Here is a 20,369-nt window from a genome sequence, read left to right as displayed (position 1 = left end):
GTGGCTCATGCCTATAATCCCAGCAGAGCACTCAGGAGGCTGAAACAGGACAATTGCACATTCTGGGCTTCATAGTGAGTTATAGGCTAGCTCAGGCTAAATAGTGAAACCCAGTCTCAAAACACTTGCCCCCAAAAGCCAGACAGTCATATTTTAGAAAATTTCTCTACCTAAAAGTCATTCTATTACATCTCTCAGGAGACCTCTCAAGCCCTCCAGGCGACACAGCTTCCTTGGGGAGAAACTACATTTCCCAGAAGCCAGTTCGTCCGCAGAGCGTAGCCCTCTCGCAACAGGGAGCCTTGGGAAACCAAAGGGCGCTGCTGGGAGCGTCCTGGACAACAGGCCCACAAACGAGGCTGCCTGAGCCCTTGCACCCCTAAATGGCTCAGATGCAGGACGAGGCGCGGGCGGGGGCGCCCCTGAGGGCGGAAGGCCGGCCGGACGCGGAGGTCAGGCTCATTCTGTACCACTGGACGCACTCCTTCAGTTCTCAAAAGGTAACATCCAGGAGCCTAGGGCCGCGCTCGGGTTCAGCACCCGGACAGCTCCCTGGGCGTGGAGTGTGGGCCTCCAGTGGCCCACCCGGGGTGTATTCAGAGCTGGGGTGCACTAAGTGCTGGGGGCCTAAGCTGCAGAAGTGGGATGACTTGGGAAGCAGTGACGCAGCCACTCTCACCCGGGAACCGCCATTAAGAAGCACTCAGAGGAAGGACAGCAAGTAGCCAAGAAGAGACTTGATACCCTATGAGAATATATAGGGGGACGTAATCCCCCTCAGGAACAGTCATAGGGGAGGGGAATAATGGGAAAATGGGGGGGGGGGAGGAATGGGAGGATACAAGGGATGGGATAAACATTGAGATGTAACAAGAATAAATTAATAAAAAAAAAAAAAAAAAAAAAAAAAAAGAAGCATCACCCTCTGCATTTGGCCTAGAGAGCGAAGCAGAAAAAACTGCCATCCTGCAACCCCTAGATCTACTTTCCTTCTCCCTCCCCTTAAGAAGAAGAAGAAGAAGAAGAAGAAGAAGAAGAAGAAGAAGAAGAAGAAGAAAAAGAAGAAGAAGAAGAAGAAGAAGAAGGAAGAAGAAGAAGAAGAAGAAGAAGAAGAAGAAGAAGAAGAAGAAGAAGGAAGAAGAAGAAGGAAGAAAGGCATTGTAACATAAATACCTGCTATACAGGATATCTGATATGTGACCCCTGTGAAAGGGTCGTTCAACCTCAGGTTGAGAACCACTGCCTTAACCACTGCACCATCTCTCCAGTCCTGTGTATGTCAGGGGTTTTGACTGGAGAGAACACATATTTGGTTTAGGGCGTGAAGTCCGTCTGTGGTGGTGATGGAGAAAGTGTGGCTGGAATGGAAGCAGAATATTTTTCATTCCTCACCTTTTCTTCTATAGTTTATAGCAGTAAGCTGCCAGGATGCTTCTCACTTATTCCTTCCAGGAACAGCTTCGTTAAATGAACTTTTAAAAGTGCTGCTAGCTCAGGAAGCCAACCGGGGTTGCTTAGCTGTATCCAGGGAAAGCTTTCAATTGAAAACAGCAGTAACCCCCTGTGAACTCTTCCAGGTGCGCTTGGTAATTGCTGAAAAGGCATTGACGTGCGAGGAACATGATGTAAGTCTGCCCCTGAGTGAGCACAATGAGCCTTGGTTTATGCGTTTGAACTCAACTGGAGAAGTGCCTGTCCTTATCCACGGGGAAAACATAATTTGTGAGGCCACTCAGATCATTGATTATCTTGAGCAGACGTTCGTGGATGGTAATGTGAAGGCTCTTTGTGACTTCTTGGCTTTATTTTCAACATAAGTGCCCCCCCCTCTCTCCCCTCCTCCTCTTTCTTCCTCTCTATTTTATAATAGTGGTTTAGTGATTTAAACGCCTTGTCCATTTCCATAAGCACAAAAATACAGGCCCAAGTCAATTTCCAATAAGCCAGCCCAAATGTATGAAAGAATCGCAAGCGAAGTGCAAAATGTTAATGTCAAAACTTCCAAATTCACTTGCGGAAAACTGCAGGCGGGGACTTTTCTTTGTGGTGATTTATCAGCTTTAAAGCACAATTCATGAGTTGATTCTTAGTATATATTGTGAAACTCCATTTCAACTTAAAAACAAGAGAAAAAGAGGAATAAATATTAGGAAAGGGAGAATAGATTGCTATTCTATGTTGGGTTCTTTGCTCTAGTTACTTCTGCATAGTTTGAATTTTTATTCTTTTTACAGCATTATAGGGTTTAAGTATGTATAATGTATTAAACGAATGATCATTAATGACTGCTTATGTGTCGGGCATTTTATATTTTCAATTTAGTCAGTTGTCAAGAGAGCTCATCAGAAACAGGTGTGGAATCTGAAAGAACCATGGAGACTAGGCATTCCATTTTGCATCTGAGGTAAAGGAAATAGAGGCTTTGTCTAAGGTTAATGTAGCCATTTTATGGCAGGGTCTTTGGTCCTCAAAGCCTTTGGCTTATGTCATTTCCTGTTTTCTTTGCCATGTACAAATTGTCTTGCTTGCGCCTACTGACAGCACCTTCAGGTCAGCTGGGGCTTAGTGACATGGCCAAGTTGACACAGTGGCCACCACTGACCACTATTGGGACTGAGAGCAGAACAGAGGCTTCAGGCCTCATAGTCCCCTGCCAAGCAGTGCTCTCCCGGTGATCCAGCTACTTATTTCCTGCCAGGCTGGTGCTAACTGGCTGTTACGGTCAGCATACAGCCCCAAATTAAGGGAGCCGTGGAAGGAAATTAATGGGCCATAGATTCCTCCTATTGGAATCTAGGAGAAAAATGGATATTCGACCTAATAGGGGAAATAGCCCAGGAACTCACAGTCTTTTTATTTGAATTGAGAAGTGCCATTATTCTTAATATAAGTGTTAATGGCCCAGAACTCTATTGGAAGTTTTAATTAAAGGTGGCCTTGACCTAAACCAAACAGTGCAAAGAACTACTTACGTTTCACCATTACTGGCTATCCTTATATGTTTATAGGCTGGGGGCTGTGATGAAAATGGAGACAAATTGATTTAAGATACATTTTCTCAACCTTAAGCTTTTTGGAAATGGATAAGACCATTCATACTTTGTATTTCTTGGGAAAACTTATTAGAGTAATAAGACCAAAGAAAAAGAATTGTGTAATAATTCTATTCTAAATGATTAAAACTTAAAAAATATATTTTCCATGTATTATATACAGTATTTAAATCATATATAATATTTAAACTATATACAATATATAATAATATTATATGTGTTATATAATATTACGTATATTACATATATAATACATGGGAACTAATACTTAGGCCTCTGGTAACATTGCTTGAACTAATAAAACTTGTATCATTATTCCAGTTCTTCCTTCACTTTTGCCTATTCTCCTTCTTATGGTCGTTTTCTTAGAAATTTCCTTAGAATTTGCTTTGATTATATAATAGCAAAGCTAAAATATAGTTTGAGATTTTTTGCTAAGCTACACACACACACACACACACACACACACACACACACACACACACACACACCAGCCAAATGGGGAGGAAATAGGTTTTGATGGGTTGTTTTTGAAGTAGAATTCAATAGCTCAGGTTGTTGTCAAACTTACTATGAGGCAGTAATGACTTCTTTGATGGCTTTCTTGATGAAATAAAGCACTGTGGCCGAGTGATAGGATGGGAACATGGAAAGCATGGCTTTAGTTCTAGTTGAGCTTCTCCAGCTGTTTTCTGGCCTGCTGCTGCTGTTAGCCTGTTTAATATCTTCAGTAACCAATGGGCTAGGTGATGCAGTTTTGTCACTGTAAGATAAAACAAGTCCAACTAACTCTTATTTCATGTTCTTCTTTACCAGAAGAGTAATTGTCCAGTTGTAGAAGATACCTGTAGTTCTGGTGAGATATGATGACAACCAGACCAACTTGCCAGTCAAGATAGAATTTATCTCAGGATATTGAGATTTAAACAAACAACAAGCATAAACACTGCTACAATTATAATCTAAACAGTATCATCAAGGACTGAGGGGAATAGGAAAAGAACCCAAACCTCATATAAACAAATGTCATCCCATTGTCAAGAAGAGGACAGATGAACTACCAACCCTTGTCAAAGTGTGTCCCATCACCAGCAGCATTGATATCACCTGAAAGATTATTTACAGCGCAGAGTTTTAGACCTCATAGCAAAGCTCATGAATTAGAATCTTGTTTTAAAAAGAACCTCAAGTGATTTATATGTGCATTAAAACTTTACACTGATGCTATAAATTACTGTGTTAATGCTCAAAGCAGCACTGCAGATTACTCTGTCTGGCAAAATTCTACTGCGGATTGCCAGCTCCTAACTGCCCCCCCCCCATCATCCTTTCCAACTGGAGAACTACCTTCCTGAGGAAGAGGGAAGAGTGAAATAAGAGCTGGTTGGACCTGTTCATCTCTGCAACTGATAACACTGCCAAAGCTTAAGAGAAAACGTCACATTCTCAGTTTTTATGTCTGTCAATAGGAGGAACTAACTTATGCTTTACATTGTTGGAGAATGTTATAAATACCCTGTAAAAATGTGTCTAGTATGTGCAAGCCATGGTGCAAAATATAACACATCTTGATCCAAGTAGTGCTTTTGAGATTATATAATAGTCTTATGGGATAAAGATGCAGATATGACTAGAGCATGGGGAGCAAAACACATCTGCAGATGAGTTAATTACCACACAGAAGGATATTGACAAACAGATTTAGTATGCCAAGCTGACCCGCCAGCTATAAACCCTTATTTTACTTATTAATATTTGAATTCCTTTCAAGTCTCTATAAGAGCTGTGAGGTCAGAGACAATCCTATTAAAAGCTGTGCCCCCATGCTTCCTGCAAGTAGTACTCCATATATTATCAAACAGATAAAATGAAGGAATTATTGAAATAGCTGTCAGCCTGGTCAGGACTTTCTGGTGGTATTTTTATTGATTGGTTGACTGATTGATTAAAGTTGCAGGACTCAACCCACAGCTTCATGCATAGTAGGCAAGGGCTCCATCACTCAGCTGCACTGCCAGCCCCACCCGACCCCACCCCATGGTGGTGTTTTTAAGCTTCTGGTTCCTGACTGGAGCTTAATATATACATGAAAAAAAAAAAAAAAAAGACATTAAAGAAATGGTACCATGTTTGTGAATGACAAAAAGCTAGGATCACTAAAATGATTATTACTATTTTATGAAATGTTTCTTGTGGAATAAGAATAAAACAGAAAGCTAAGATAAAGTTTACCAGGGCTGGATGTACCATGTAGATTTTGGTTTTTGCAATTAGAATGGGTAAGTGACCTGATTGTTAGCAAGTTGCCAGGCCAGTGTGGCTTTAGGTTATTTTAAAAGTATTGGTTCTATCCAGACTAGAAAACTGTGGTGCTCTGCATTCCAAACTGGTCATAATATTTGCCATTTTGTCTTTCAAAATGAATTTGAGAGGAATGGCAGGGTGATAATGAGCATGCTTTTATGAGGTGCATCATTACCCGTGGCTATACAGCTATAAGAAGAGGCCTTTATGTAGTCACTAAACCAGAGACCAGAATGTTGTCAACTGCTGTCTCTGCTGTTAGCCCTGATCCTTTGTTAGTCAGTCATTGGGAATTATGCTAAAATGGAGTTTTGCTCAATTATTTTGTGTAGCCGTAGTCATGTATTTGCATCCTGTGCTTTTGGGTTATCTATTAAATAATTATCATTTGTACAGAAGAAATTTAAGTCAGGATGCTTCTTCTTAAGTCTTAACCTAAAATAGTGCTTATCTAAGTTGGAGTAACAGCTAGATTTGATGTAGTTTGTCTTATACATGTATAATAAAATAAAAAATACATTCTAGATGAAAAAAACAAAACAAAACAAAAACAGCTAGATTTGATTATTAGTACCATTATTAATTTTGAAGACAGACTCATGGAGATATGAGTGATAATCCTCCCAAGGGCAAGACTTCGGTTAAGGAGGAATTTAGAAGTTCTCAGTTATAAGTGCTCATCTGAGAAAGCATGCTTGCTGCATCCATTATCTCAGGGCCATTTAGTAGGTATTAATTAGGTACAAGCTCCTGGGATATGCAGAGATAGTTCAAAGACCTCAAATCATCACCAACTTGTTATCTTCAAAGATGTGTCTATCAGTTTGATAAGAATACCTAACCTGGCCTCAACATGGTCATATGTTGTTACTATTCAGTTTTGTACAATGTTTTGTGCCTTTTTCAATCTGGCATATAATGAAGAAAATTACATTAAAGTAATACATTAATTAAGCTAGGTAAGATAGTGAGCAAGCACAGGAATGGGAGATAGGGAAAGGTAAATAAACACACTAGTGTTGGTGTTTAAATCCAACTATTTCTTGTAGCATCCTAAGTCTTTCAGTAAAATTTAATTTGTCTGTTAGGTTAAAAAAACCACAAGGCATGAAATAAGTCGAAAATACTAGAACATATGATATTTATATTGCCAAATAGCTCAGTGACAACCTAGAATCCTGGATATTATATGATGAAAACCCATCATAACACATGAAAACATATGTAATTTGATATATATTGGTTCTCTGAAAATCATGCCTTGTGTCTTATGTATCATTTAAACATTGTTAAAAAGTAGGATTTGCTTTGAACAAAATATCCTGGTATCATGAAAATAATATAGAGCCATGATTAGGACATATTAATTTTTAGACACAACATTGTCACTATACATTGAAATTTAAGCATATATTAAATAAGTATCAAATTTGAAGTCATCATTTTATTGAAAACATTCTATAGATTAAGGCTTTTTTTATGTGTGTGAATGTTTAGGCACTTTGCATTCAATCTGGGGCCTTGTAAATGACTAGCAAGTATTATCACTGAACCACAACTTTAGCTTCTGTTTATTAATCTTCAAGTCAGTAACCCTGGCCTGCATTATTACAACCTGGCTTTCAGTGCTTTCACCTCTTTTGTTGCCTGCTTTAAACCCCTGACTCCTTTCCTAACCCCATGTGCTGTATACTCTTCATGCTCCTGGCTGAGGTAGAAGATCAAGAAAAAGTGTTTTCTAAAATATCCTTACAGTGACACTCTGTGGAGGAATTAGAAAATAAAGTAAGATGAGATTGGAGAGAGGATGTGTATAATTCAAGAAAAATTACCACTTACCTTTTCGTTTTTCTGAGTACTGACTATATAACCCACACTGGCCTCGAGCTCACAACTTCCAAGTGCTGGAATTGCAGGCCTGAGCCACTTACTGGACTTGATTGTCTTTTGAAAAACTTTCCAGAGGCAGTGAATGCTGTTTGTGCTTTGGTGTGAAAGGAAGTGGCTTATGTGGTACAGGGCAGGGTGCCTGTGAAGTTTTTGGGGACAGGGAGCTGGAAAGAGGACATGGGTGACATGGGCATCTTATACTGTGCCCGACAAAGTGCTTCAGCAGACAGCAGCTACCAGTGTGGCACTAAAACAGAAGACAATTATGTTCATGGCTTTATGTGTTTGTTCTCCTTTGAAGAAGCCAGGCATAGCCAGATGGACTGTACCCAGAAAACAATTATGTGTTTCCATTCTTCCTCTCGTTCACTTTTCTGGGAAGGAAGTGGTACGTTCTTTTGGAGAAAGCTCCAGGGCCTGGCACCAGAAAGCACCAAGACCCAGGAGCCATAAACTTGTCATTTGGGAAGCATTCAAAAATGTGCTGTTTGTGGTTATTAACCTGAGGTCCCTGGACTGCAGCGGCGGTGCTTCTTAAGGTTGTGTTTTGGATCCCTTTGTCTTAAAAGTTATTGAGGACACTTGAGAGCTTTGGTTTATGTGAGTCAATATTTACTATTTAGAAATGAACCAGGAAAGTTTTAAAGTCCTATAACACTCAAGTATCTAGGACTGCCACACATCCCACTAGCTGTCAGTGTCACCGAGCCAGTTTTCTGTGGCCTATGGTAAAGCTCTGTTATAACTGGAGAGGTAACAAGAGTGAAAAGTCATTAGTGTCATGGTGTTGCTGTAAAAAGTCTGGAATTTGTGAATCCCTCAAAGTGTCTTTGGGAAGCCTGTGGGTCCTCAGGTCAGACATTGAGAACCGTGTCTGTGGATCTATGAATAGAGGGAGACTTGAGGTCGTATACAGGTGTGAAAATTGTATTTTTTAGCTTTCCTTATTTCTAACAGGACTCTGTAATTCTTTTATTACCAATATAGATAATCCAAAGAAGTCAGACATGCAGTGGCTTTGTTACCAATAGAAATTATAGATATGTCCCTAGCATATTAAATTATTATAGATATTTTAATGCTTTTAAACTAGGGTAGTTATCAGACCTGCTGCTGGATATTAGTAATGTGTATAAGCATTATATAAATTAGTGTTTTATAAATTAGTACTATTTTGTTAACATATTTTAATAAGATCAGTAGTCTTATATTTTAATGCATCTAAGGACATTATTATTTTGAGACAAAGCCAGGGGCATATGCAAGAGTAAAAGTGCCAGTCTCAGCATTTCATAGCTTCTGGTTTATTATTCTCATGCTAATGGATTGGTTGGGGAACTGGCAATATTGCTGAGATCCTGAAAAGCCTGTGTAAGGAGCTTAATAAGGCGTGTAGTGTTGAGAGTGGATGTGGTACAGGCTGCCTCCCTGTCTGGTGTTCACATGGTGTCTTTAATGAAGTGTTGTGGCTATTTGAGTCTGTAGTGGGGAATGTGGCTCATGAGTTGTTGTTATTATAAGGAAGCCTTTAACATCAAACTATCTAGCTGGGAATCAGACATTTACTTACAAGTTTGAGTAATTATTCACGCTTTTTTTCTTAAAGAGTCAGAAGTTGCCCCCTGGCTTAACAACCTTGAATGTCTTGGCCTGGCATTAGGAGACCTTGCTTGAAATGGTCTGTTAATGATAACCAACTCAGAATTGTCAATGCTTTTGAATGGCTGTGGGATGCTCAGGGCATTCTGAATTAGATAACGAACCCGAGCCAAGAAAGGAGTAAATAAAGAATACTGTTCCTTGCACTAGTGGAGATAAGCAAGTTGGTGATTTTCAGAACAGTTTAAGAGGCAGATTGGGAAATGATTCTGAAGGGACTTAACCCTGACCTTTGGGTCTCATCCTTCACGTTTGTTATCTGTGGACACTCTCTGAAATGTAAGTTCTTAGAAGATATGATGGCGCCAAACACAGTTGTACATGCCTGTAATCCCAGGATTTAGGGAGACAGAGGCAGGTGGATTTCTGAGAGTTCGAGGCCACCTGGTTTACAAAGCGAGTCAAGGACAGACAAGGCTACACAGAGAAACCCTGCTTTGAAAAACAAAACAAAAAAGAAGTTATGATGGTGTGATAAGTAGAACATTGTATTAGTGGTCAGGTGATATTTGCTTTGTCCTGTCTATAGTAGCCGTGGATCTTGGTCTAAGTTTCCAGTATCTACATCCTAGTGTCTGTATTGGGTACCGCAGAACTTCCCCGTGCAAGTACTCTAGAGTAATTGGAAACTTGAAGATATGCTCACTATTCATCACATGCTGACTCCGTGCCAAATATTTAGTAGCCTTGAAGGGTCTGCCAGAGAATGAAATGTGCCCCCAGACCACAAGGGGTTTACAATCTAGATTTTCACCAGCAAGTGAAGATTTAGGCAGAGTGCATTTGCCAGGGGTAAACTTGTAGAAATCTAGGGAAAAAGAAATGAGTTTTTGAGCAAAAGCCTTTCCTTTTTCATATAGATTGTAATTTCAGTCACTTCGATTCAATGGGGTCACTCTTGGTGTTGGCTGATACATAGAAAAGAGTGGTCCTTGATTGTCTTCTCATAGGAAACACTAATTCACGTATACTTTAATGTACAACATATACAAGGTCCCAAAGACCTTCATGAAGTGAATAGATACAACCATGGACAAAGTGGCAGGGTCCATCCCAGAGTACATTTAGTGCCTTATGGCATATGGAGAAAGGTACAACTGAGCCAGTCAGGTGTAGGAGGCGAGGGCAGGAGGCGAGGGCATACTTCATGAGAAAGTGAAGGGCCTGAATGGTCCTCAGGCTTCATGAGGAAATGAGCGACTTGAGGTTTGAGCATGAATATGCAAGGTGGAGAAATGAAGAATTGCTAACAGGTCGTGGTTTGGAGTCTGACCTGGTTCATAAGCCTGTTTCAAACGTTGACTGCCTGGGCTGGAAAGACCTCATTTTGTGACTGTTCGACGACTGAAATGTTAGTGATGAAGCATTGGGGAGTTTGCTTTTGGATACAATGCTTCATTTGTGGTTTTCCTCCAATGTTTGTATTTGTATTTTCTGTGTGTGTTTTAGAAAGGACACCCAGGCTAATGCCTGATAAAGGAAGCATGTATTACCCACGGGTGCAGCATTACAGAGAGCTTCTCGACTCCTTGCCGATGGATGCTTACACACATGGCTGCATTTTGCATCCTGAGCTCACTGTGGATTCCATGATCCCAGCATATGCAACCACAAGGATTCGCAGTATGTAAAAACCTTGAAAGCCAGGGACTGATTCTACCTGACGTTTCCTATCAGTATTGAGACTTGTTGTACCCTCTGGTCACCGAGAAAAGATTGGGAAAAAGGATGGTTGAGTTTGCTTCATGGATGTACACGAGAATATGTATCAATTTATGTGTCCCTCAGCAGTTTACCTAGCTATGCATTATCTATTAGGTCTAAGTTGTCAGCTTTGGTTTTGAGGTCAAACTTGGATAAAACTTAGAAAAGCCACTGATAGAAAGGCAGAGCACATGACATAGTCTCAAAAAGATGGACTGGGAATCAGAATGGCTGCACCTTCTTGGGTGTATGGCCACTGGGCTCATGTTTCTGTTCCTTAACTGTTGTTTCATGGTGGAGGAAGCTGGCTTACAGAATGTCTAGCCATCACCTCTAGTTCAGTGATTGGAAATTTTCTGAGATTGAATTGTGCCATCCAGCTTCTTACTGTCATGCTTGGCTATGGCTAGCAGGGACAGAGGTGGCACTGGTCAGACTCAGAAGTGTGTGGAGACACTCAATCACCAATCTTCTAAGCCCAGGAAGCACAGTTCTTTATTATGCAGTGTTATGTCTCGCCTTGTTGTTCTATTACTTTTTTTCTCATTCCTTTCCATTCTTCCCATCTCCCCTTTCCTCTGTCTCCTTCCCTCTCTTTCCCCCTCTTCTCTCTCCTTCTGCTGCGTCTCCCTTGCCCTCTCTGCTCTCCTTTCCCTTTCCCTCTCTCTAGCACTCTTTTCTTGCACTTCTTCCTTCTCTTCCTAAATAATTGTGTGATTTGAAACATGAACCCTGACTACAACTTTATCACCTATAGTTAACATGATCTTAAGTAAGGGTTCCCCTCCTTTCTTCAGAGAAAGCAGAAGAACCATGGAACTGTAAGGCAGCCCAGTGGCATTGAGCAGGACAGTGCCAAGCCTCACTGTAGTCTCTATAGCAGCTGCTCAGGGAGCCCTTAGCCTCTGTGCTAGGAATTTTCTAGCTACATTTTAAATGGGGAAACTGAGGCAGATAAAGTATGTCCAAGATAAGCAGCAGGTCACCAGTCCCAGAGCTCATACCCACATCAGGGTGTGCCCCTACTTTTCCTTATGTCTGTGATGTGAGGGGGAGAATATTTTTCCACTTCATAATGTTTTTATTACCAGGCCAGATTGGTAACACAGAGTCTGAACTGAAGAAACTTGCCGAGGAAAACCCTGACTTACAAGAGGCATACATTGCCAAACAGAAGCGACTGAAGGTGAGTGAGGAGGCCCACTGTGCTTCACACCGTTGTATTCTTTCTGGAATAGAAGAATGCTGTTTCTAGATCATCTTTGTACTATGTGGATCACTGGTGCCTGTGATACCTGTAGCCTGTGCTCTACTTTGAGAAAGACTTCTGAGTCCACTGCAGTAGCACAGGAGCCAGAGGATCACTGACTTCAAGGCCAGATTGGGTTACAAAGTGAGACACTGTCTCAAACACTCCCAAATAAAAACAAACTTCCAAGCCAAAAAGAAAATTAGAATTTTCTTTATTATGTTTGATATCAGACCCAGTGATAATTACCTGTTAAGAGGCTATTGAGAATGGAATGTGAGACATGAAGTTTTGGTTTTAATATGATGTGGGAATCCCTCATAGTAGGCAGTCAGCCACTTTAAGGCCTCCATGTGTTGGCTGACTTGCTCTGCCCATCATAAGGAACATCAGTAATAGTGAGCTTTCCCCCTTCTGTTCTTTGCCCATGCCCAGACAACACAAGGAAGCTTCTCCCATATCATGCATGTAGCAAGCGGCATTCCCAACTCTCCCTCAGCTTCCTACCTTCCTTTACCCTCTCTTAGCCAAGAGTGCTTAGAGTACGTGCTTCCCCTGTCATTCATTCTCCTTACCTTCCACAACCACGTTTAGATTTCTCTTTCATTGCCCCTGTTGGTATGTGCATATGTGTGTGTGCAGGTGCAGGTGGTTCAGCATGTAGAAGCCAGAGGGTAACAGTAGGTGTTCCTCAGGACCCCCTCCCCCTTATTGTTGAGACAAGATCTCTTACTGACTTAGGACTGATTTGGTTAGGCAAGCTGAGGTCCAGGTCTGTCTCTGCCTCCCCAGTCTGAGGTTACAAATGTGTTCCACCATTCCTAGCTTTGTAAGAGCAGATTCCAGTACTTGAACTCTGGTCACCACGCTTTCAAGACAAGTGTTTTGCAGGCTGAGCTATCTGCCTCCAGCACGTTCTGCTTCTTCTCTCGACTCTCTCACTAGTCACCCAAGGCTCCTCAAATTCTATCCTTGAGTTGAGTGCTAGAGGAGACGCTCGATGTTTCTCATGCTGTTCGTCCTTACTGGTCTCCCAGGAGTTGCCAGGAAGTACCATGTTTGCTCCTGAGGCGATCCCACGGCTGGAGTAGCCCCTCATCTTGCTCTAGCTTTACAAAGTTATTCCTCCTCGTAAAACACCTGCCTAAAATGAATGGGTATTAATTCTAAAAGTGTGTATGTGCGTGTTATAAAATGTACTTTGTGTAATATAGTTTTGTTGTTGTTGTTAGGCATAAATAGCTTCTTTTTTGGGTTGTTCATTAGTCAAAGCTGCTTGATCATGACAATGTCAAATACTTGAAGAAAATTCTTGATGAGCTGGAGAAGGTCTTGGATCAGGTGGAAACTGAGTTACAAAGACGGAACGAAGAAACTCCAGGTAGGTTCTCACTGCCTCTCCTGTTTCTTTAAGGGGCATCTGTAAGAACACTCTTAGATCTCACTACACATGCTCCGTAGTCTGGGTCTGTGGTTGTTGCTATACACAGGCAGCTTTAAATGTACCATTTCACTGAGAAAACCTTCCTGTCTAATTGTAATCCAGTTTGTATATATGAGAAATGTGACTCAGGAAAGGTTTTCTGCACATTCTCAATGGGGATCGGGAGATGCCTCCTTAACCAGCTCCACAAGTCAATAATTACAGTAGTTTGGATGAATAACCTGAATAATTGTTTGAGTGCCCTCTCTGTTTTTTTTTAATCAGTTAGGGAGATAGCATGATCCTAAAGTGTGAAGTAGGAGTCAGCAGGGAGGATAGTGGGCTGCTCAAATCTATAGACTGTATCTGTGAGCTTCAGCAGTCAGCGATTTTCCATGTTTATACATGGGGGCCATTTGTACATCTTACCTGAAGACAGGGTTGAAGCCTGTGTCAGCTGAAACTTCTTTCACAACAGGGACACAGCTGGGGCTGATGGCTCTCACCTGTCATCCTAGCATTTGTAAGGCTGAGGCCGAGGCATTACCAGCAGCTCAAGGCCTTCCGGAGGCAGAGAGTAAGCCCTTGTCTCAATAAAATGAAAAGAAAGAATGACTCCCTTTCACTTTATGGAAGTGTAACTATCCTTCTGTCTCCATGAGGCTTGGTTGGTTTCAGGAGCATCTGAAGATACCATACTCCATGGGTGGTGAGGTCCTTTATGTAAAATGATCTGGTATTTGCAAGTCCTCCTGTATACTTGAAATCACTTTTGATTGCTTTTAATGCATTGTATAATGGAAGGGCATGCAAATAGCTTTTATAGTATATTGTATAAAGGATGATGATAATCAAAGTCTGTACTTACTCAGTAGAAAGGTGCTGGGTTTCTTTCTATTTTTGATCTTGTGATGCAGTTACTGATATGGAAGATGTACCGTAGATAGAAGTAGTTGCCTCCGAGTGACGTTGTAAGCCTAAGTTTATGAATCTTTCTAAGCACACTGGTTGATTCCCTAAATCAGAAGGAAGTATCAATCTGTCAATTCCTCTGGCTTGTAGGCAATTACCTTCTGAGCCCTTTACAAAATGATAGAAAGTCCTTGAGCTCAAGTGGTTCTAAGCTTAGTGAGGGACTTCTGTGGCTGACAGATGTCAAACACATCTGTGTAGATTGGGATACATATGCGTGACTGTGATGGTCAACATAACATGGGATTGTGTTTTCACATAGGGCTAAGAAATGCAAACGGGAGCTGTAGTCTGTCTTTATAATGCTTGCCCCTAATTCTTATTTCCCTTTCTCTGATTAGAAGAGGGCCACCAACCTTGGCTCTGTGGAGAATCTTTTACCCTGGCAGACGTCTCACTGGCTGTCACATTGCATCGACTGAAGTTCTTGGGGTTTGCAAGGAGAAACTGGGGAAATGGAAAGAGACCGAACTTGGAAACCTATTATGAGCGTGTCTTGAAGAGAAAAACATTTAACAAGGTTTTAGGCCATGTCAACAATATATTAATCTCTGCAGTGCTGCCAACAGCATTCCGGGTGGCCAAGAAAAGGGCCCCAAAAGTTCTTGGCAGCACCCTTGTGGTTGGTTTGCTTGTAGGAATGGGATATTTTGCATTTATGCTTTTCAGAAGGAGACTTGGCAGCATGTTTTTAGTGCTTAGACCCAGACCAAGTTATTTCTAGGTTTGTTGGGCTCTGTAGTAGCAAGTCATCCAACCATTCCTCTAGACCCTCATTCACTCTTCCAGACCCAGTGAAGACTTATCCTGGACACCTAGTAGAAAGCATACTTTACAATGTTTATTGGGGAATTCATGTGGGGAAAGGAGCTAATGATACAGGTTTTTTGTAGAGGATGTGGCTTACTTCTAATCCATCCCTAAAGCAAGCGTGTGGAAGGTCGAGATATGTGACTGCTGACAGGTGGGGAGCAGACCTTTGACAGAGTTTGGCAGTTCATCCTTTGACAGAGTTTGGCAGTTCATGTTCACAGGTATTTTTGGAGAGGTTGTAGTTATGAGCAGACAGTAATAACAGCCTGTGACTGTTCGTAGCACGTCACCTGAGGATGACTGCTGCTCTGGGCGTTTAGCAGTTACAGGAGGCTCTCTGGGACTCAGAAGTCATTTTTGTTACACTAGACCAGCTTCAGACACCTAGAGGACACAGTACTGCTGCATCCTCCACTAGCTGCTTCCGGCATAAATAAAAGAGAAAACGGGAAAGGGAGAAAGAAAATGAGAGGATGCAGCACATCTAGGACAGACCAGTCACCTGTAACTTCCACTGGCCCCCACGGCTGCTCATGGCTGCCTCTTTCCTTGGTAAGCTTCACATATAACTACCTGTGGTCATACCCACTCCTTAATTGAGAACTCTTAGGAGGAGAGGGCTGAGAAGTTATTGGTGATAGTATTCTGGGGAGAATCCTCCACACTACACACAAAACACCTCATTTGACTTTAATTATGAGCCACACTTGTTGACTTAATAAGACTAAGTAGTTATTCATTTGGCCACAGGATGCCCATTGAAACCTATCTTACACTTATATGAATGTCTAAAAGGACAGTGAGGTGGTCCTCATGGCTCCCATAACCTTGTGAGATACTGCCCTTTGGACCTCTGTGTTCAGTCCTGAGAGTCTCGACCTCTACAGCACTGTGTATGTATGTAAGGAGAATGTAGATGAATGTCTCAGGTAAATATCATGGCTTATGGCTGGTGGTGGATAACTTGATCAGAGCCAAGTAATTCAGGGAGACTGGGACATTCATGCATAAATTGTTGGCCAGGCTTTGTATTTGTTTATGATTATCAGTAAAGCCTTACATTGAAGAAAAAGGGAAGGCTAGCATTAACTATTGGCAGCTAATTTGAGAGAGATACAATGTGTAGCTAGTGATGCCCACCCGCACTCATTTGTCTGTGTTGAAGTGTTTGGGGGCTATCTCAGTCCATATGGATGAAGTGTTTGGGGGCTATCTCAGTCCATATGGATGAAGTGTTTGGGGGCTATCTCAGTCCATATGGATGAAGTGTTTGGGGGCTATCTCAGTCCATATGGATGAAGTGTTTGGGGGCTATCTCAGTCCATATGGATGAAGTGTTTGGGGGCTATCTCAGTCCATATGCATGAAGTGTTTGGGGGCTATCCCAGTCCATATGGAAGAGACAGTTCTAGTGTGAAGTAGGAACCATCATAGAACTATAGTGCATGAGGAAAAACGAGGCAGCTTGCCTTGAGGTGGCTGACAAGGCCTTAGAAGCAACTTCAGGAGTCTGATGGGAGGCTTGTCCAGAGACAGTGAACTCAGATTCCTGTGACTAATGAAAGCCTGCTTGGACAACCACAGGTACACTATGCACATAGCCAAAGAATGCACTGACTTCTTATAATAGGAAAACGTTGTGGCTGTAAAAAGTGACGTTCTGATGGTAAAACCAACTCTAATTCCATTTCATAAGCTAGATGTACTAGAAAATCCACGTTGACTGGATATGCCCTGCTCGGAAACAAAAACTAATACTGCACTGTGAACTCAGATCAATGACCATGAATATGCTTGCAGCTTTCATACCATTTTAATTTGCCCATCAGTGTGTCACACAGAGGGTCTGAATCTGCTCCTTTCTAGGACAATGCTACCATTGTATTTATAAAAGATCCAGTAATTCTGCTAGAAATCAAAAGTGAGGCACGAAGAAGTAACAAGGGGGAGTTTTGTAAAATAATCTACAAAGGGTATTTATTTACCAGTGAAAGATTGTTAAAGACTGACTTTTCTTTCAGTATACATTATTACAGAATTAGGAAATTTTCCTTTTCTTATGCAATTTATTTGAAGGTAGGTGCATGTTAAAGGTGAAGCATTCTAGCTAGCCTCTTCGATGTTTTAGGTCAGTCTTCTTGACATCATTGCTTTAGAAATACTAGTTTAGTGATAACATTCTGACCACTAGATGTCGCTGCTTACCCAGTATTCTAAGATCATGTTCCATTAGGCTCAGTGTCTGAAAGGTTTCAACTGAAGACAAACGTTAATGACCTTAGTTTCTGAAGTGAGGGCATCTTCATCAAGATTATTCATCTGTGAAAAAGCTCGAGGCAGATGTAATATTGATTTCTGATGCTTTGTGAGTGATGACAGCACTGTATGATGCCAAACTAAGGAGGTGCACAGCACAGTTAGCCAAAGAGGCACTTTAATGCGTCTTCTTTTTCAGGATCATTGGTAACTGGCCAATGTGTTTGTTATGGTAAAAAGAGAAAGAGAGAGAGAGAGAGAGAGAGAGAGAGAGAGAGAGAGAGAGAGAGAGAGAGAGAGAGAGAGAGAGAGGAGAGAGAGAGAGAGAGAGAGAGAGAGAGAGAGAGAGAGAGAGAGAGAGAGAGAGAGAGAGAGAGAGAGAGAGAGAGAAAGAAAAAAAGGAAAATGCCAGAGTTGTTAGAAAATGCCCAATGCACTAAAAAGCTGTGTTGTTTCTTTCTTAACACATATGCATACTATTTCATTATGATTGCCACATTATATGCCTTTTGATTCTCAAAACTTGTGAACTGCTTGCTCAAGTTTTAGTAATAATTGCTATTGATATCAAAGTTGTACATGGTGTTGTTGACTGTCATGGGAAAAATCAAGATATTATTCTGTCTGTAAGATCAATAAAAATAATTTGAAAATAAATGTTTTCTGGGCCACAAAGAACTAATTTTTAAAACCTTTTAAAAATTACATATTTTCACTTAAAAATGAAAGCATCTGGACTAGGGATGTTGTTCAGTGGTGGAGGACCCATCAACCTGCAGAAGGCTTGGATTCAATCCTAGCATTGAAAAGGAAAGAAAACAAAAACTATTAGAGATACTTATAGGAAAATAAGCAGTGCCATTTTGAAGGCATATAGTTATGTCATGCTTTTTTCCTAAGTCGCTGAGTCCATTTAAATACAGTTTATGGTTAAGCTGAGTAGCAGCCTATTGAAGTAAGGCACTTAGCTCATATCCATGATGCACACAGAGTGTTTGGTAGGCTTCCTGTATTGCTCTCGGGATAATTTATGCTTTGATACAGTTGCATCCCTTCCTTTAATTGGGTATGGATTGTGAACATACAAACTAGCACCTGCACTTCTAGCCTCAGCAAGCCCATCTAAACCCACCGTTCTAAGTAAAAATAAAGCACTATTTTAATGTTACCCTGACCCAAGCAAATAAGCAGAAGTCTCCTTGTCCTCATCTTCCTTGAGTTCACAAAGCAAAAGTCAGTAGCCATGGAAAGCCAAATGAATGTGTAACTCATCTCAGAGAAGAAAAAGGCACTACTGTGAAAACACAAAAGGCAAATTAACACAACAAAAAGTGTTTAGGCTTAAGTTACATATTATTTATGTCAAATGTTGGCTCTTATATTTTGTTACCTGTATCAGAATATCTTCCTTCTCAGATGCTGCCTAACAGGTGTTTTGGTAGGGAAGGCAGTGGATTCTAAAGGAGCTGAGTAAATTGAATAGAGCACAAGGAGAGCAGCTTGTTTTAGTCATTTCTTACATTATGAAAATGAAGCATGGCACAAGGAAGGACTCGCTGGGGGTGTTGGAAAGGCAACCCACCTTGGAAAGCTGTCTCCTTTGTCATGTTGACATGAGCTGAAGCATGGGTGGAGGATGGAAGACTGACGAATGGGGGAGAAGGTAGAACAGACTCCCTAGTAAGAGACAGCAAAGCCATGCGGGTCTGGATACAAATACATGTGATGGGCAAGTAGAGGGGTCATCTCACCCACAAGTGTCTTGTCAGAAGCCACATCAGGGGATCTTATATGTGTTTGGTCTTTATCCTTTACTCATTACTTAAATGTCTGCTCCTCAATGACAGCATTATTGTGTTGCTAAACTCTCACAGTGCAAGAAGCCCAGGAGTGTGATGAAAATGTGAAGGTGTAAGTGAAATATAAACTAAACTGTTCGGTTTCCGTGCTAAGTGGGAAATTCACATATATACTTCATTTTCCAATTTGTTTTTTGTGTGTGTGTATGTGTGTGTGTGTGTGTGATGCTGCCAAGCGTGTATTTGTATAGTTTTTATATGAGATTAAATTATATTTAGAATTTAACAATTTGATTGCCAATAAAGTTATCCATACAGTAATTAAACTCTCCTATGTTAATATTCACATGACATTTACAGGTATTTTTGCATTTGTTGATTTTGTTTATAAAACAAATACATTCATTAAGATGATTAAAAGCAGATGAGGCTGCATTGTAAAAATGGCTTCAAAGTGCATCCTTGTTGACATACTCCCTCCAGCATGCAACCTTCTAAACCTACCCAAGTAGTGTCACCAACTGGGGACCAAGTGCTCAGATACCTGAAAATATGGGGACATCTCCATAAAAATCACCACAGGGATTAAAATCAGGCTGTCCTGCTTGCCAGGCAGTCCCTTTGCTGACTGACTGTCCTCCAGCCCTCATTACACTTTCTGTTTGCCGTATTCCTTATGGTCTCTTCCCATCTCAGGATCCATTTTCTAGTTCCAGGACCTAAAAACCCATGTATAGAACTCACACCCCAATTTTAAATTTAGGTTTTGCATGTGTGACTTATTTAACAATTTCCAATTGCATCTGTTAGGAAATTTAAATTATAGTAATTTTTTTCTTCAAATAACACTCAGGGCCCAGATGTAGTCATTGATAATTTCTCCATATATGAATTAAGTAATAAAATCTCTACACACACTTTTCAGAAAACAGAATGGACTGTCTCCAAAATTATTTTCTAAGACCAATGTGACCCTAGTATCAAAATCTAAGATGGATAAGAGAAGAAGTCAGATCCTTAAATAGCCTTCGTGAACTTTTTATTTTATTTTTTAGTTTTGGACTGTCAGAAATTGAAAGCTAGAAATAGGAAAAAGAAGTGCCCACCACAGGATGTGAGAATATTCATAACTAATGTCTAACTTGCAGTCATAATATATATAATAACAGTACAATTGGATTAGGAACTTACTTTGTAAAAGAGAATCTGTGAATACTCAATAAATATGAAAAGATGCTTAACCTCAA

General features: G+C 40.9%; 1 protein-coding gene across 1 annotated transcript; it reads left to right on the top strand.

Moving 5' to 3' along the window:
- The first annotated feature begins 383 nt into the window (after positions 1 to 383).
- Gdap1 (ganglioside induced differentiation associated protein 1) lies at positions 384 to 15,249 on the top strand. Its single transcript, XM_051158574.1, has 6 exons — positions 384 to 500; positions 1,578 to 1,770; positions 10,356 to 10,529; positions 11,702 to 11,796; positions 13,126 to 13,240; positions 14,596 to 15,249. Exons 1-6 carry the CDS (start codon positions 384 to 386, stop codon positions 14,976 to 14,978), a joined length of 1,077 nt encoding a protein of 358 aa, XP_051014531.1. The 3' UTR covers positions 14,979 to 15,249.
- The last annotated feature ends 5,120 nt before the right edge of the window (positions 15,250 to 20,369 follow it).

The sequence above is a fragment of the Acomys russatus genome, chromosome 2 (assembly GCF_903995435.1).
Source record: "Acomys russatus chromosome 2, mAcoRus1.1, whole genome shotgun sequence".
In the NCBI taxonomy this organism is placed as follows: domain Eukaryota; kingdom Metazoa; phylum Chordata; class Mammalia; order Rodentia; family Muridae; genus Acomys; species Acomys russatus.
Note: the sequence above shows the minus strand (reverse complement) of the source record. Positions and strands in the feature narration are given on the sequence as shown.